This window comes from Vitis vinifera, chromosome 19, assembly GCF_030704535.1.
Source record: "Vitis vinifera cultivar Pinot Noir 40024 chromosome 19, ASM3070453v1".
In the NCBI taxonomy this organism is placed as follows: domain Eukaryota; kingdom Viridiplantae; phylum Streptophyta; class Magnoliopsida; order Vitales; family Vitaceae; genus Vitis; species Vitis vinifera.
The window spans coordinates 6,974,923-6,993,763 of record NC_081823.1 but is presented as its reverse complement, the minus strand read 5'-3'; the positions used below and the strand labels follow the sequence as shown (position 1 = coordinate 6,993,763).

The window sequence follows — 18,841 nt, the reverse complement described above, 5'->3', positions numbered from 1 at the left end:
TGCTCTTGTTAAACATATTAGTGGTAATAAGAAGTCTATTATCTTGTCTGTGGATGACCATAACAAACTAGTGCAATAGTTTTTAGATATTTCTTCCCTATTCAATATCAGTGCTGCTACTCCTACCTTAGCATGCTTAAGTACGCATGCACTTCTTGCTTTTGGTCAGTCTTCTTTCCCCTATGTTATTAATTCTAAAGCTTCCGGTCATATCACTAACAACCCCCACAATTTTCTAAGTTAACTAAGTTTTCTAATGCATCTTCAATCCATCTTGCTAATGGATCTTCTTTTTTTTATTCTTGGTCAAGAAGTGGTCTATCCTATTCCCTCGTCTTCTTTTAAACTTCATTTTGTTTTGTATGTACCCAAATTCCCTATTAATTTATTATCTCTTAGTCATCTCACTAAGCAATTTAATTGTGCCTTTTTTTTTTCTTCTTATTGTGTTCTTTAGGAACTCCACATGAAGACGATGATTGGTGAAGAGCTTGAGCAAGTTAGGCTATAATTCCTTGACAATCAATCTAAATGCTAGTGGCATGGTAGGAAGATGCCAAATGTTACTGGTCTTTCTTCAATTGTTACTCCTTTCACATGGCATGACAAATTAAGTAATGTTTCTTCTCAACAATTATGCTCCTTGAGAGTGCCACTTAAGTCCTCAAATAAGCTAGATTGTGATCTTGTGAACTTTGCAAACACCACAAGTAATCGTTTCCATCTAGGGTTAATAATAGGAGTCCTACTCCTTTTTCTTTAATTCATTCAAGTGTTTTAATTTCTGGTCATAACCCTAATGTTATTAGGTACTTTATTAGGTTTCTTTTTTCTTTTTTAACTTTTTTTCACGATTGTGCTTGAGTCACTTGGTTATTTTTGTTGAAAGAAAGGTCATAAGTACTTCATGTATTTAAACTCTTCTATTTAGAAATAGAAAACCAATTTCTGCTCCACATGATATTCTTTAACTAATGATGCTATTGAGTATCATGATCATTCCCTTTCTTCTTTTTGTAAATGAAATTATCCACCAACTTTCATATATTTATATACCCCAACATGATAGGTTGGTCAGAGGAAAAATTGTCACACTTTGGATATTGCTTGTTTTGTTATGTTTCATATGAGAGCTACCAAACTGGGTCTTTAGATAACCTTTCTTTTAGTCTTTTTTTTCATGCCTTATCTTCAATTTCTGTCCCAAAGCTCTATATCACCCTATGTAGAAGAAGGCAATGAAAGAAGAGATGTATACTCTCTTGAATAGAGGTATATGGGAGTTTAATAACTTGCCTTATGAGAAGGATGTTGTTGGTTGCTATTGGGTTTTTGCCATCAAGTATCATCTGGATAGGACTATAGAATGGTCAAAGGCTTGGTTAGTAGCAAAGGGAATACTCAAACTTATGGTGTGAATAATTTTTAGACCTCTCTTTTTGCTTGTCTTAATTCAATACGTATTCTGATTTTCTTTTTTAAATTTTGGGTAGAGTCCGCATCAGATGTGAAAAATGCATTTTTGTATGGTAGTTTGAGTAAAAAAGTATATATGGAGCAACCAACTAGGTTTACAGCTCAAGAAGAGTCTGGAATTAAAGTCTGCAAATTAAATAAGGCTATCTATGAATTAAAACAGTTTCCTCTTTGTTTGAGGAATTGAGTACTGTTCCTCTATCATTTGGTATTAGAAGATGTAATTGCACCACTTTGTCTTTGTTCATGGAATTATGGCACTCATTGTATATATGTATGATATTATTCACTGACGGTAATATTGTAGGCATTGGAAGCAATGAGAAGTGACTTTGAAAAAGCCTTTTAGAAGGATCTTGGATTGTCGTATTACCTCCTGGGCATTGAAGCTACACATAGTAGTGGTGATATTATTTTGCCTATAAGGAAATATTTAATGAATTTGCTTATTGAAACTTGTATATTAAGAGTAAAGCTAGTTGAGACCTATATGAAGCCAAACGTGAAACTTAAAATGATAGCCAAGTGGTTTTAGATAAAAGAAGATGTCAAATTTTTTTTTTTTGGGTAGGCAAACAAGAATGAATATATATATGCGTGTGTGTGTGTGTGTGTGTGTGTAAAGACAATGCCTAAAAAGAGCACAAGGTACACATGATGTATATAGATGGCCTATCATTGATATATAATGCTTGTCTATATACAATCTATCCTAATCCAAAAAGATACACACAAAGGAATATTTAATTGTTTGATCCAATTGTTCTACACGTTTGAAAGGCCCCCTACTTCCATAAAGTATAAAATAAGTACAAAGGAATGACACTCTAAGCTTTCTTCCTCTTCTTCCCCACAAAAGAACGAAGTTAACTCAGAAGATTGCCTCTAATAGAGGAGAGCCTCACCTATAACACATGTTCGGAACACTCCAACTCCTCCTTCTGAGCTGATCAAAATTTAAAATCCTTCTCCAAAATAGTTTCCCAAGTAAAGAAACCCACCTTCATTGACACCTAAGGGTTCCATACTATGCTTTCGAGGAAAGGCACACTTCTTCCCTGGGCTAAGGATACATATTTCATTTGATAGTTATCAAACCTAGTATTATCTTTTCTTTCAGTATAGTGAGTCAATGCATGGGAGCACCCAAGCAAATTCATTAAAAAATAGTGTGCAAAATCCTAAGATATATCAAAGGTACCATAGATATAGAAGTTTAATAAAAAAGGGTGCGGCTCTATCCTTGATGTTATGAGCTCTTCTTGGATGAGGATCCTCCGGTGATAAGAGGTCCATTGGTGGGTATTATACTTTTGTTGGTGGCAACCTGGTTATCTAAAGGAGTAAAAGCAAATATAGTCGCAAGATTAAGTGTTGAAGTAGAATACAAGGTTTTGGCTCATGGAATCTATAAGCTAATGTGGATCCAAATTTTTTTACAAGAGCTTGGATTTTCTCTTGAAAAACTCATATGCATTGTGATAATCGAGTTGCTATTCACATTACCAGTAACCCCATGTTTCATGAGAGAACCAAACATTTTGAGATCAACTACCATTTTATCAGAAAAGTTATGATGAGAAAGAAAACGACAACTTCGTACATCAAATTTGAAGATCAGTTTAAAGACATTTTTAATAAACTTTTGAAGAAAATCTTTTTCTATTGCATGTTCTAAGTTGACTTAAGAGGGGTTAGTTTAGTCTTCTATGGTATCTTTAATATTATATATGTTGTATATTATTTTCTTAGGGAAAATAACAAAAAGTATTTCCAAATTTACCTAGGAAGTGTTTTTTATGGCACATAATAGTTAACTAAAAAGAAAATTGGTACTGCAGATTGTTGTGAAGATACAGAAAAGGAAACTGATCTAGAATTCCATTATCTTTTATAAGTAAAAGTCCTTTCAAAAAAGGAGTTAAAAAGTGAACGTACCTTAGAATGAAACATGACATGAGTATGGATCAAACAGTAATTTTAAATTGTCAATTCCAAATTTGTGAAGCCATGAAGGTCATTGTTTTTTTTTTTTTCTGATCTATGTTGTACTTAAGATATTTTGCCCTATTTGTGGAAAAAATTAGAGGGTAAATCATTGCCTCATGGAAAAATGAGGAGGAAGAAAAAGGTATCAATAAAGTTCTGAATAGAATTTGATTTCACAATTGTAGAGTAAAAAATACAAGTGGATCCAGAGCATACTTTGTGCAAAGAACACCCTCTAAGTAAAGTCGTCTTTGAGCTGAGCGGATCTTCCTTTATGGCCCCAAACAATATCTCTGCAAATGACCGCCCTCCAGATATAGACTGATGTCAAGAAAGTAATGTCCAGGGATAAGATTCTTTTAACCACAGAAACAAACCAAAATCTTAGAAGCAAATTTAGTCATAAAGCATGAGACAGAGCCCAATATGTGGAAAAAAAGGTTAGATACCTGGTTGTGATTTTCAGCATAAACAAGCATCTTATCTGCATATTGTCTGTTTCCGATTAATGTACTCACAATCTGCAGTATGGATATCATTCAATAAAATTAAGAGCATTAGAATGGTATAAGATGTCAGTGAAGCTACAGCACACCAAAAATGCCATTTAATAAACATACCATCAGATAATAAAAAATAATATGACCTTACTCATGCTCCATTCATGGTCAGGGATATTCTCAAGGAAGTCCAACCACATATCTGGTGCAGAAAGATTGACATAATAATCAAATCCCAGTCCACCTTGAGAAGTTGGTTCGCATAGTCCAGGATAATATGTTGCCTGAGCAATAGAGCCAATGAAACTTCAGAAAAGCCAGGAATATCATTTACAAACCTAGATATTTCAACAATCATGGACACAGGCCTCGACAAGTCAGTTGTTCCAGAGATATTGGGAAGCCAAAAGCTTTCAAAAGCCTCTACTTAGATTAATCACCAAACTTAGTTGAGTATTGTCAAGTTAGCGGAGGTTTGTACAAAGTATGTTGACAGAGACAAGCTTAATCTTGCCAACTATTCATTGCAATGTCATTTTTATGTTAGCATCTGATATAAAATATCTCATATCTTCACTGCTGTGCTTCCTAACACAGGAGGAAACATTAGCAAGAGAAGGAGAAATTGACATGATTTGACAACCGATAAATAAAAAGTTCAAAACCAGTTTAAGATTTTAGTGTTTATACAGAGATGATTTCTTAATTTGTTTTATGGTGTAATTGCAGTTAATAGAAAATTGTGACGTTGATTTCCAATAAAATTCTTGCTACCAATTAGTCCAATTTGTTTATAAATATTATTTCACCAGAACATAGAGAATGAGGAGCAATCAAGAAGGTTATTTTTTAGTAACAGACACCTATATGTATTACAAAAAAGGAAAATATTCATTTCGGTGAAGAGGAGAATAAATAACAATGACTTACGTCTTCAGCAATTGTTACTATTTTAGGATGAAGAGCATGTAGTATTTCATTTGCCAAAATCAGGTACATCAATGCATCTTTGTCAACATATTGATTGCAATACCTGTAATAAAATAAAAACTAGTGTTTCAAATATATTCTAAACATAAACATGAGTATTTGGTGCAAAACAATGAAACTTGTTAAACATGAACAAAAATAATGAAAGTTAACATTTTTATGCAATATGTTGTCTATGACATCAATTAGAAACCTAGAAGTCTTAAAATTAGCATCAAGTCCAGTCATATGTCTCATTATTACTTTAGAGTTTCTCCCAATAATTAGCTTCTAATTCAATAATATAATGTAATCAATCTAAACCCTTCTAGAGTTTAAAGCAATGCAATTCAGAAACACTATTTACTAAACAATCCAAGTAAAATATTGTATTTATATTACGAAAGAGAGCAAGAAAAACAATATATCTTGACTTATTTATGAATGTCCACGCTAAGCCTCGGTTTAAACTATTTGAGGGTACACATGCATATAAATAGTGTTTTGATTAGTGACATGACTCAAGCATATCTTAGAAATTCGAAATTCCCTCATCAAGTCAAATATCTTTTGACAATCAAGGATTAAAGTATCAAAAATTACGGAAATATTAGTGGTTGGATTTTATGGAAATATTAGAAACATTGAACAAAAATTTGGACAACGAAAATATCACCAGTTGGATTTTACAAAAATATCAAGAAATATTAGAAATATCGAACAAAAAATCGGACAAAAAATCTCAATAGAATAAAAATTGATCAAAACTCATAAAAATATTGGAAAATTTTTCAAGAAATGATAAAACAAGTAATAACATGAATATTGAAATTATTTATTGAAAACAATATATGTAGGACATAATTTGGAAATACATTTTATAGTGATCTATCTAATTTGGATGTATTCAAAGAAATAAAAGAAATAGTGATATCTTTATGATTTTCATTTTTTTTTTGTTTAAAAATATTTTAAATTTCATTCACAAGTTTATAAAAGAAATGATGATATATTTATGATTTTTTTAATTCATATATAAAAGATAGAAAAAGACTAAAAGATTATCACGATAGCTTTTATATTTTCAACCTTTAAATTGAAAATAAGATAATTAAAATTAATTAATTTATTAAAATTTTATTTTTATATTTCATTTTTTATATAGATACAATCACTATATATAAATATATGCCTACCTTATAAACAAGGGTAGCATTGCCCAAGTGGCAAGGTGCTACAACTCTCAACCTCAAGGGCATGGGTTCAAGCCCAACTGCGCGCCTATAAGCTTTTAATTTTTTTTAAAATGCACCATGTTCAGATGCCATGTGGATGTGCAGGATAATGTGTTTGGTGTGCCACGTTCGGCTGCCATGTGGGCATGAATTCAAGCCTAACTGCTCACCTATATGCCTTAAATTTTTTTTAAAATGCACAATGTTTGGATGTCGTGTGGGTGTGCAGTGTGATGTGTTTGGTGCACCAGTATTTCAAAACTGGGAAAATTGGGAAAAAAAAAAAATACAAAAATTCGTGGAAACCTACTTTCCATTCAAAGTTTCCCATTAGGCCCCACTGAAACACAAAATTTCACTGATATTTTGGCGAAATTTCGCAATTTTTCTTCCTTGCAATAATAGCATATGATGAAATGTATAAAGCAAAATGTAGCTCCATGTAATTTTTTTTTTTAAAAAAAAAAGAAAAGAAAAAGAAAAACATAACAATAGATTGCCTTACTCCTCCAAATCACCAGTAAAAGAAGCAAAGCCGTTGTGTGTATAAATCATTGATGAGAGTGAATGGAACTGGAAACCATCAATTTGATACTCCACAACCCACCTGCACAAACATCATGACATAAGAAATGACCATGTTACCTACCTACAAAGAATACACCAAGACAAACAGCAAATTACTTCACCAAGGAATGAGCCAATGCCAGATAATATCAGTTACAAAGACATGTTAATTGCAAAAACAAGAATCAAGCAGAATATACAAGCAACTCCCACATTGTTGAGAATGAGAAACTGAAACACTATTGATCCTTCACATACCAATTCAAATTTGAGAGAAGAAAATGCAGCACATCAGGATCACCATATTTGAACATTCTGGTACCCCAGTACTTGTGATGTCCTCGTTTACCTATTCAAGTGGGAAAAGTTGGATGAGAATTCAGTACATTTGAACAATGGAGCAAAGGTAAACCAACCAACCTGCAAATTATAACCCATTTGGGAGTGATTCTGAAAGGGCCCAAAAGCGCTTCCTAATGCTTGGAAGCGCTTTCCTACAAAACTTAGATTTTTGGAAAATTTTTAAAAATTTGGAGAATCGCTGAAAGGGATTCCTAGACAATCATTTGGTAGGTGATTCTTCTAGACATCACTTTTTTGTTATATAATATATTACAAAAAACATAATTAAAGCAATTTTTTTTAAAGTTTATATCTAAATGCTAAGTGATTCTGTTTAAAAACGTTTCTAATGGAAGTGCTACTAAAAAAACCACTACAGATAAAAGCAGTTTAACTAGAATCATCTCTCAAATAGGTTCTTAGATTCACCATTTTTGGCTTTTCCAACAGTCTTACAAAGAGAATTGTGAAAGATGTTTGTCCACAAATAGCAAAAAAACCAAAAAAAAAAAAAAAGATGATAGATGACTATTAATGCATATAAAGTCCAAAATTAGGATTTTCTAAGTGGGCAGCTTCTCAAAGTACCATAAGGAAAGCAGTAAGAAAAGTATAAGTGCAAAGCAAACAAATTCAAGCTTTTTACACATTAACTGCATATCAAAGTAGAGAAAATTTCAATGAATACCAGAATTCCCTTCACTAAAGGCAAGTTCTTTTTCATATAAAAGTGACTGAGATTACAGAAGGGGAAGGATTAAAAAATGCGGTTTGGCAACATGTAACCAGGCCAGAATGCAAGTATATCTACACATTACAAAAGATCAAATAATCCGGTTACCCTTTGCCATGCTATAGCATGATAGTGTGACACATACTACTTAACAAAACTTCCTGACTATTTGGAATCTACCACATCAATCCAGTTTCACCATTCAACCTGAACCCAACCAATGGCAGCTTATATAATATGTATAATACAAATTATTATCATCAGGTTACAATATAATGATGCTTATAACATTTTTTATCCACATGTTTTACACATAAATCGCTTTGAAGCATGAGATGTGGCATCTAAAAGCAGCTCAAGTTGCAGGGAGATAAATGGAAAAAACTGACAAGTGGCTAGAGTCATTTAACGAAAAAGTCACCAATGGCATGAGCAAAATTTTACCAGTATGAAAGTAGCAGTCATTTGACCCATCAAATAGTGATAGCCCAACCATCTCATCTGCTGCAGAGTAGGAATGAACAATGTCCAAGAACACCAGCATTCCTTGTCCTATAAAATGGAAAGTAACAGTGAAGTAAATAATAAAAAATACTGGAGAGGATGTTGAGGGGGGTAAAAAAAAAGATGTCAAATATAGCTGACAAATGAGTGTTTGCACAGTTGAATAACCAACACTAAACACACTCTTTGGGGTACCAACATGAATCTAACTCTGCTACTCTCCCACCAAGTGTTTACGTTGCAGAATATTGCACATTAAGATGTCACAACACTTTATCTCACTAGTTGGGGATGGCAATTAGAATCCAACTTCTATTCCTGCTCTGATGGAAGGATCTCTCATCCTTCCTTGTGTACTTCCCTTTTTTCTATAATATTTTTTTTTGATAGATGAGAAGCAATTGTATTGAAAAACACCAAAAAGTGCACAAGGTACACACAATGTATACAACGGCCGTCAAACAAGTGCCAAAAAGAGGGGGAAAACAAAAATACTCCCTCAAGCCAAATCCAACCAATCAATGAAATAAAAAAAGAACATCGATCTATCGCCTGTAAACAACTTGGACCAAGAATACAAACTGCACATAAATAGAACTTTCAGCCTATGATCAGATAGCACCTCATTCTCAAATGTTCTTCTATTTCTCTCCGTCCAAATTATAAAAAAAGGCATAAAGGAGCAGCACCCCAAACTTTTTTCTACTTCCTCCCCACAAAAGAGCTTTGTCAACCTAACAAAGTGTCTTTAATAGATGAGTGAATCATCCATGAGATACCAAAAAGAGATAACAAAAGCTGCCACAACACCCTCGCCTTGCTACAATGCAGGAGGATGTGGTCGATTGACTCTTTGTGAGTAAGACATAGAAAACATCTATTGACCAGAGACCAACCTTTTCGTTGTAGCTGATCAAGAATTAAAGCTTTTCTCAAGCCACCTCCCAAGCAAAGAAGATCACCTTAGGTGAAACCCAAGCATTCCACACAATACTAGATAGAAACGGCACAAATCTCCCCTCCTCTAAGCTAGAGTAAAGAGACTTATTCCGCTCTTTTCCTCCAACCAGCATACCTTGTCTTCTCCTCCTTCATCTGCCCCCTTGCCAACCAATCTTGCAAAGAAACACTCCACTTCCTCAATCTCTCTATCGTTTAGGTGCCTAGAGAATCTAGGAATCCAAACACCAGCACCAATAAAGTGAGACCACAAGTCCGCCACCCAAGCCTCCTTTAAGGTGGCTAAGGCAAATAAAGAAGGAAAAGAAACACTCAAAGGTTCGTCACCACACCATTTATCTTTCCAAAACTTTAGCCTTCTCTCATTGCCCACTAAGAAGGAAATTCTACTATTAACTATCTCCCACAAATTTCTTATGGCCTTCCATAGCTCAACACCATAACTCTCGCCAACCTCCTTAGACCACCAACTCCCTTCAACTTCCCCATACTTACCACTTATAATTTGTCTCTAAAACATCCCATTTTTTGTTGTAAAGCGTCAATTCCACTTACACAAAAGAGCCTTATTGAGAGAAGAAAGACGTCAAATACATAGGCCTTCCTTTCTCTTATATGAACAAACAGTGGCCCGCTTCACTAGATGAAGTTTTCTCTTTCCCGTCCCACCTCCCCAAAGAAAGTCTAGTTGAATTTGCTCCAACCTTAACCTCACTATTTTTTTTTATTTTTTTATTTTTGGATCAGAAACAAACAATTGTATTAAAAGAAAAAAAACATGAGAAGGATGAGAAGTCATCCCCATGATGTACAAACCTGACCAAAAGAAGTGAGTATACCTCCATTAAACAAGGAGTGTTATACAAAAAGGACAAAAGACCTATACATCTATAACAAACTCATACCTTGAACCTCACTATCCCGGCCCACTTCACTGAATTTTTCTATAATATTTATATTTCCTATTTTAAAAAGTAATAAGTGATGTAAAAAGGTTATCATCTTAGTAAATCCATCCATGTCATATCTTTATCAAAAAGAATGAATTATGCATCGTGAATCAAAGATGTGAAAGAAGGATGAGAGTGCTTAGTGCTTCAAAGCAAACAACATAAAGATGTTATGGAGCCCCCAAAAGGAGCTTGAAAGCAAAGATAAGAAAGCATGCACCATAATAAAAGGAACTATGTTATCCCCCATAAGAACCTCTAAGCTAACTGAACCATATTTATTCATAGCACCTTCCAAATGACTAGCTAATATTAAGATTCACTGAAAAGAACAACCCAATTTTGAAGGAAGATCCAACACACCAAAAAAAACCCATTTCCAAGGGACTCTTTCTCTCCGAGGCACTGAAGATACAATTGTGGCTGAATCACTTGCCACTGAGAAATTACTAAGCCCCAAAGTAAATGCCTCTGTCAAAACTCCAAAAAGGCTAACACCTCAGCCTCTACCCAAATCTAATGATATCACTTTTAGTCTTGTTCTCCACTTGAATCATCTCAACCAAGAGTAACTTGAACATTGCACTGGTACCATCTGCGACCTTGATCAAGACTATTAATTTAATTTAGTCTAATTGAAGTTGCCAAAAATGTTAATCTCTAGTTTTATCCATCCCCGGCTTCCTACTTCTCAATCTAAAGTTCTTAACATCTTCTTCTATTTTGTTATAAGAGAACCTATACAAGAAAAGAAAGATCCGGAGAGTACAAAAATACATACCTTGTTTATCAAGGTACCAATACAATTAAGGCTAAGATGTAAAGAAGCAAGGAGATCCATGCTCAATGAAAATTCATGGTAGCGTGGACCCCAAAGAATTCTTTAGATAAAAGAGTGTCCAAAGGATAATACTGTTCAGAGAGAGAGAGAGAGAAAGGAGAAAAACCTTATTTTCATTCATCTAATCTCTACTTACAATTGAGAGATATATATATACAAGGCTAGGAGTCCTAACTACCATACATGTGACCTATATTAACAAGGAAAGATAGTATACTATACATACATTATATTCAACACTCCCCCTCAAGCTGGAGCATATACGTCATATGCACCAAGCTTGTTACAAATATATTTAATCCTAGGACCTCTGAGAGATTTAGTGAAGATGTCTGCTAGTTGATCATTTGAATTGACAAAACTTGTAGCAACACATCCTGATGCGATCTTCTCTCTAATGAAATGACAGTCAACTTCAATATGCTTGGTCCTTTCATGAAAGACTGGATTGGATGCAATATGTAATGCGGCCTGAAATCTGACCAATATAAGTAGATAGATCCAAGTCCTGTTGGCTGAGATGGACAATAGCAGAAGCCACCTTATAGAGACGCTGGATATCATTCGTGTATAATCCTTTGGCCTGAGTCCAAAATTTAAAACAAGTTTTATAGGCCTGAAGATGAAGAAGAATCCGGGGATCAACCGATTGCCATAATACACTACATAACTGGGCATCTATCTTCCTCCACTGTACGCGGTCAACCTCAGGGATATCTGCCTCCTGGGTAACCAAGTGATCTTCATATCCTTGACCCATAAACCAAAGTTCAACAGAGGCAGACCAGGAGAGATAATTCTCACTGCCAACCAATTTCTCTGAGGTAATCAGAGGAGATCCAGAGAGAACAGAGGTAAAGATCTGATTTTTGGTGGTCATATTCACGTATTTGGATCGAAGAGAGCCCTGGAGAGGAAGAGAAGCAACACCCAAGCCTCGGAGATGGAGAGGAAGCCCTGTCAGATGTGGTCGGAATGGCAAGAAAGCCAAAAACAGGAAAAAAGTGGAGATGCAGGGCTCGTGGAGGACTGCCGGAGGGCTAGAAGGCCAAGACGGCGCCGGACGAGCCTGGAGAGGTGTCGGACGTGGCCGGAAAGTGAGCCACGCGCCGTCACGCGCCGGCGCGTGGGTGACAGTCCGACGGGGAAGATCGGCGCGTGGGGGCGCGTGAGACTCCGGTTGCCGGTGGGGTTTCCACTGGCGTGTAGATCAGCCTCCGGCGGTTCGGAATATGTGGTCGGTGTCCGGAAAAGAGGTCGCCGGAAAAATTCGCCGGAAAGGGTTGCCGGCGTGGTAGAGATCCGACGGCGATGAGGTTGTCCGGGGTGGTTCGGGAAGGGAATGAGGGGACCGGAGTGAAACACGGTCACTGGACGGTTCGCCGGAATTGAGTACACGGCTAAACCGAAAAAAAAAAATTAGGTTTTCTCCTTTGGCTCTGATACCATGTTCAGAGAGAGAGAGAGAGAAAGGAGAAAAACTTTATTTTCATTCATCTAATCTCTACTTACAATTGAGAGATATATATATACAAGGCTAGGAGTCCTAACTACCATACATGTGACCTATATTAACAAGGAAAGATAGTATACTATACATACATTATATTCAACAAATACAAACACAGTCACTACACTCATCATCATGTCTGATACTCATCTTGTGAACAAGCTTATAGGTACCACTATATGTAGCACATGATGTTTGAGTTTACATATGTTTTAAGGAGAAAAAACTCAGCCTTAACCACCATGACATCCTAAAGCACATCTGCATTGCAACTACCCAGCCCTTATTTGACTAACATCATACTCAATCTTTCTAGTATTTTTGAGAAAGGGAATTAAAATGATATTGTTCTAATTTAGTTCACCATCAATATGAATTACGATTCTATTTTGGTTTATGGTCTCACTAAATTCCATTCTGCAAATCATATATTGACCTGATTTTATTAATATTCCTAGATCCTAAGGCATCCCAAGATAGTTCTACTTTTGCATTTACCCCCTTCATGGTCTCATCAACCAACAGAACATCTTCTATGAATAGATTAGGCCTAGGCATTTGATGTTCAATATTTTTTGATAGGTAAATCAAGCAGTTAAATTAAAAGCACTTGAAAAAAGACACAACAAAGTACACACAAAGTATACAAATAGCACCAAATGCCAAGTAAAAGGAAATAAGCAACAACAAACTACCACCTGATACAAAACCAATGCCCTAAGTAGTTCCAAGCTTCCAACTTCTTTAATTCCCTTTCAAAATTTGAGGATGTAATCTTCCACCTCTTCCCACCCTCCTGGCTCCTCACCTCTTTTCTAGCTTTTATACATCTTAGTAGAGCCAAATTCTTCACCTCTTAACCTATGTCAGCAGTCCAAAAATCTGAAACTTCATGGACACTCAAAAACTATTTCCCAACCACACTTCCAACTCCTCCTCCCTTTTCCACTTGATTGACTGTAATTAACCAAGCACTCCAACTTCCAGTCAAAATAAGAGGCAGCGGAAGATGTCATCTGTTTGCTCAAGGCTGCCACCTTACAACCTTTTCCACCTTCCATCTTCTCCAATGAGGCACAATTTCCTTTTTATGACTGGCCATAGTCAATCCCAAAAGACAGATCCAAGAGACTCCCATCTCCAATCTTGTCCCAGATGGGACTGCCGTTTCTTGAAGCCACCTAGGTCTGCACTCTTGGCATCTCTGGAGTGATGCTTCGGGAAGTCCACAACCAAACCCTCACTGGAAATCATTCACAAAGGACCATAACCACTGCCCTTGCATTCTGTTAAAAATCCCTTGTCCTGGTCCCTCCATGGAACCAAGCTATTGGCCATCACCTGTGAAGGGCCCCGTCTTTGGAAATAGGAGAAAAATGAGAGGTCCCAACCCATGTCAAAAGAGAAGAAGATGACTTACTTGCAAAACCTTCTGCTTTGAACAAGAGAGCCTCATCAGCAGATGGTGTTCTTTTCTCTGGGTTCTGGGTTATGGTCAAGATGCAAAGGTCTGGAAGCAGCTTCTGACACCCATGCTTCCGTCACCACACGGCCAAAAAATGCCACTCAAAGACAGTTTTGATGTTCAATATGAGTACTCAATTTTTCTGAAGCATGTGAACTGGGTTTTACAGTGTCTTTTAGTTGAAAACTTCCTTGATTCTCAACTCTAAGCCATATCCCAACCAGTAGGGGTTGTCCACAGGAATCCATCTTTTGCCATTATGAGCTAAGGAATATCCATAGGTCATTGTGTTCTTTTTCACAGCAAACTGCTTTCTTCTCTGATCTCCCATTGTAACTGGATTACTACCAACTTGTATAATATCTTTTTTTTTTGGCTTCTGGTATGAATTGGCCCTTGTTGCGCATAATAAAAAATCTCAACAAAGTCTCTTCTTAAGTTTCAATGGTGCTAACTCTAATTGTGAATTATTTTTCTGTGATTATAATAAAAGTGGTTGGTCAAGAATTTACTGGAACCTCTTATTTACTCTCAGGATCTTATACAATAGGAAATCCACAAATTATACAAACTAATCAACAACTTATGAAAATTTGTTTTGCTTCAACATCTTTTCTTTGAACAAACTGAAATAGTTTACTTAATAGAAAATATATTCTAGAAGTAAATATAGCTTTCATATATGTTATACATCTGAGAAAAAATTTAGCTGCATGCAAAGAACAAATGAATTCTTACGGTTAATTAATGAAATCAATTATATCAGAAGAAAAATACTAACCATGTGCTTCATCAACCAAGCGCTTGAAGTCATCCGGCGTGCCGTATCGGCTGCTAGTAGCATACAAATTAGTAACCTGCAACACCAACAGTGTTTTTAGTTGCATTCATAAAATTAACAAATGAAATGAATCTATAAAACTTAAAATGATAAACAAACATAGAATGACAGAGAATTGAAATGAAAACATGTGGAAATTGCAAAACTAATCAAGCTCTGACTACATTATAACAGGCACATGTAAATATATAGCAATAACAGATACATGCATATGTTCCCACTAGATGTACTAGAATAGTTAAATATATATTTGTGTAAAATAATTCAATTACAGCAATGATAAATGAACCAGAAGTTCTCTAGAGATCAAAAGTTCAGCAGCAATGCCTTATCTCCATTTTCTCCTTTAACATTTGGTTCAAGTCAAATCATTTGTACAAGCCTGAAATCCAATTGTGTGAACTATTGAAAGCATGAAAAGGGAGGTTTCAAATTCTGTTGATCCACTGCTCTTTAGATTTTTCACAACAGAAATTTGTGGATATTAACATGAAGAACACAAAGTGATACGCATGTGTGCTACTCAGAAATTTCAAGATTAAATCTCACCAAAATATTTAATACAAGATAGATAAAAGAATGAGAAGAATATTGAACCCACTTTATAACCTACAGAGGAATAGTCTTTGTGCTCAACAACTCCAATCAACTGGATTGCATTGTATCCAGCTTCTTTTATATGAGGAAGGACCTGTAATGAGGAAAATAGAACACAAAAGAAAATAACTTGTGGATAGTATTACAGAAAGGAAGAAAGAAATATAAAGCAATCAAGAAGGTACATTCTCAGTAAATTCATTGAAAGAGGATATCTTTTGCTCTGATCCACTAATTCCAACATGGCATTCATATATGCGCAAAGACTTTGGCACATTTGGACGCATGTTTTTCCATCTGTGTGCAGATTCAGGTGGTGGTTCCCAGTGAATTGCGAAAGCTTGCTTCCCATCTACATCTGAATATAATCATTGCAGTACAGGTGAAGCAATTAATAACACATGGAACCAGTATTTACCAAAATAAATGCAAAAATCATAATTGAGTGAGAAAGAGCATGCTTTGGTTCTGAATGCTCAAGCACAAACCCCTTGTAGATTTACAATAACATTACAAACAAGGAGATACCTATTGCTTTCAGAAAAAGAAGCAACATCAATTATTTTCAAGGCAAAGGGAGGCAAAAATGGAGATATATTACTTAATGATAGTCATAGGCTAAGCACAAGCACAAAAAGAACACATTGACCTACAAACATGCTTATATTTTATTCTATGCATGTAGTTTTTTAGTTTTCCATCTGCATGCAGATTCAGGAGGTGGTTCCCAATAGATTACAAATGCTTGCTTCGCATCCATATCTGAATATGATCATTGGAGTACAGATAAAGCAATTAATAACATATGTAGCCAATATTAAAAATTATAATTACCCTAAAAACGAGAGAGAAGTAAAAGAGAATGCTTAAACACAAGAGCCCTTTTAGATTTATGATAAAAATACTAACAATGAGATACTTATTGCTTGTAGAAACAAGAAGCAACATCAATTATTTTCAAGGTGAAGGAAGGCAAAAATGATAGTATATTACTTGATGATAGTCACAGGCTGAGTGCAAACACTAAAACAACAAATTGACCTATAAATAAGTTTATATTTAATCCCATGAGTGCAGTTTTTTAGTTAATTTAGATCATCCATGTCTCTTTCTCATTTATTCTAAATGATTAGATAACCAAAAACTATGTTGCTTAATTTCAATAATCAAATATAAAATTAAGGGCAAATATGAGCACGTCTTTCTGGAAAAAAAATAATAATAATTGCTGGAGCAGCCAAAAACTTCCAGCAGGTGGCCAGCAGTTACCTGGTAGCACATAAGTAGCCCATGCAGGAATTCGTTCCAAAGGCCCATCTGGAGTGTTAAAATAGACCCTGTATTTGCTTCCATGAGGAATTCCAGGAATATACTTTTTCAACCATGCCTTCCTACCTTTACGTGACTCTAGCCAGTAAGCCAAAGGAGGCTTCTTAGCACGAAATTTTTCCCGCCATACAGGATCATCCACAACATTGTAAATGTCATATTCTTTTCCATTGTCAATCACATCAAAAGGAGGTAAATTACTGGGGGGATCATCTTTATGCTGTTCTTTCCATGCCTTATACCTTGTTTCAGCGTCTGGTATTTCTTCCAGTTCCTCTTCTGTTTCGGGTCCATTGGGGCCAAATATTTGCTCATATAACTTTGCTGCAACTTCATAACGTGATTTTATAAACCGGTCCTCGCCAGGCTCCCAATACTCATCATTTGCTTTCTTAAAAAGTTCTTCAATGGTAACACCACTATCACCTTTATCATTGTCATCCACATAGTTATACTGCTGAAAATAGAGTTCATCCGGTTTTTCTCCCTCCCTCAATTTATCCTCAAGAATGATAAACCAGTAGCCATAATCATCCCGGCCAAAATGACCCTCTCTAGCACAATTTTCTGTTGGTGACCACCCATTAAAATCACCAACCAGTGCACAATAGCGAGCACCTGCATTCAACTTGTTTAACATTCAAACTTGAGTAGCCAGGGTAAACAGAAAGTTTAAGACAACATAGAAGTTGGTTTTTGAAAGGACATTAAAGAAACTTACAATAATGTGTATTGACTCTATTGCATCAAGTACTATTTGTGGTTCTAAAAATCAATGACTGATCATAACTTGTTGGCCAAATTGGAATTCAAATGAAGTGCCCAAATTGGATTACAATAAGCTTAGTTGTACACAACAGACATATAAAATTCAGCTTAAAAAAAATGGAAATTCAGTTCTCTTTAAATTTTTAACTATTCAGTTTAAAAATCTGGCCAAATTATGGAATATGTTGATGAAATTTAATGACATTCAGCCTATTAATTTTAGAAGCTTGACAATTGAAAAAATTATCCAAACTTGCCATAGATTTAGAAATTCAGAATCTGGACAATCAAACCAAAAAGGATTTGCCAATATTCACAAATTCAAAACCAAAGTCCTGATCAACATTCGGGTTGTTAAGTCAAACCTGGAGCCCACTCCATAAAATCCACCCTATGTTGAACATTGCGATGCATACCCAATATCTCATATCTAGACAAAGATACATAAAAAAAAAATATCAAAACACAAAATAAAAATAAAAATAAATCAAAATTAACAATTTTATGAACCTATTAAAGACAATTCTCCCACCATTCCAACTACTCAACCAAAAAACAGAGGATTTAGAATTTGATAGTAAAGCCAAAACTTAACTTGACTATGAAGCTGAAAATTGATAGAAACGAAATAGAATTGAAAAATAATAATAATAAGTAAAGAATAAGTTCTATAGAACTAACCCAGAAGCCATCTCCTGGAGATTCAAATGGCGATTGAAAATTTCGTCTTTGAGGTCCTTCAGAGCTTTGTGTCTACATTTGAAAATAACACATGGAAACAGTATCAATGCATGATAAATTTCCATGGACAACGAACAATAACTTTTTTTTCTTTCTTTTTTGATAGGTAAAGAGAGTGTATATTAAAAAGAAAAGCGTCAGAAAAACACTCCAAAGTAAACAAACAAGAACTATTCTTTTCATTTTTTTTTTTCCAATTTGCAGTGTCTGGCTGCTGAGAAAAGGAAGGAAAAACAAAAAAGTTAAAATTTTCAATCTTCTATGTTTTGGACGGGAAAATAGAAGCCTCCACTCATTTAAAAACTAAAACAACGCAACATATAAGATTCAAAACTCTATTTCCTTTCTTCATTTTTCACAGCAACCAGGCAGAAAGTTGATGAAATTATCTCTGCTAAAGGAACCGAGCAAAAGGATTTATCACAAATATGATGTCAATAGAACTAACTCGTTAATTCCCACAGGTCCCATATAATAGAAAAATCAATCAACTCTAAATTTCATTTCCTTTGCTTTTACTTCAA

At 35.2% G+C, this 18,841-nt stretch overlaps 1 protein-coding gene across 1 annotated transcript in view; it reads right to left on the bottom strand.

The window, feature by feature from the left end:
* Positions 1-18,841, bottom strand: part of LOC100260732 (1,4-alpha-glucan-branching enzyme 3, chloroplastic/amyloplastic) — a 36,742-nt gene that overhangs the window by 17,137 nt on the left and 764 nt on the right. The window contains exons 2-14 of the mRNA XM_003634667.3: positions 18,258-18,329; positions 17,942-18,006; positions 16,749-17,426; positions 15,665-15,837; positions 15,484-15,573; positions 14,823-14,898; positions 8,256-8,363; positions 6,995-7,085; positions 6,675-6,776; positions 4,896-4,998; positions 4,112-4,249; positions 3,915-3,986; positions 3,682-3,786 (exon numbers count right to left, since the gene is read on the bottom strand). Coding sequence (XP_003634715.1) covers positions 3,682-3,786; positions 3,915-3,986; positions 4,112-4,249; positions 4,896-4,998; positions 6,675-6,776; positions 6,995-7,085; positions 8,256-8,363; positions 14,823-14,898; positions 15,484-15,573; positions 15,665-15,837; positions 16,749-17,426; positions 17,942-18,006; positions 18,258-18,329 — 1,873 coding nt within the window. The remainder of the gene's footprint in view (positions 1-3,681; positions 3,787-3,914; positions 3,987-4,111; positions 4,250-4,895; positions 4,999-6,674; positions 6,777-6,994; positions 7,086-8,255; positions 8,364-14,822; positions 14,899-15,483; positions 15,574-15,664; positions 15,838-16,748; positions 17,427-17,941; positions 18,007-18,257; positions 18,330-18,841) is intronic.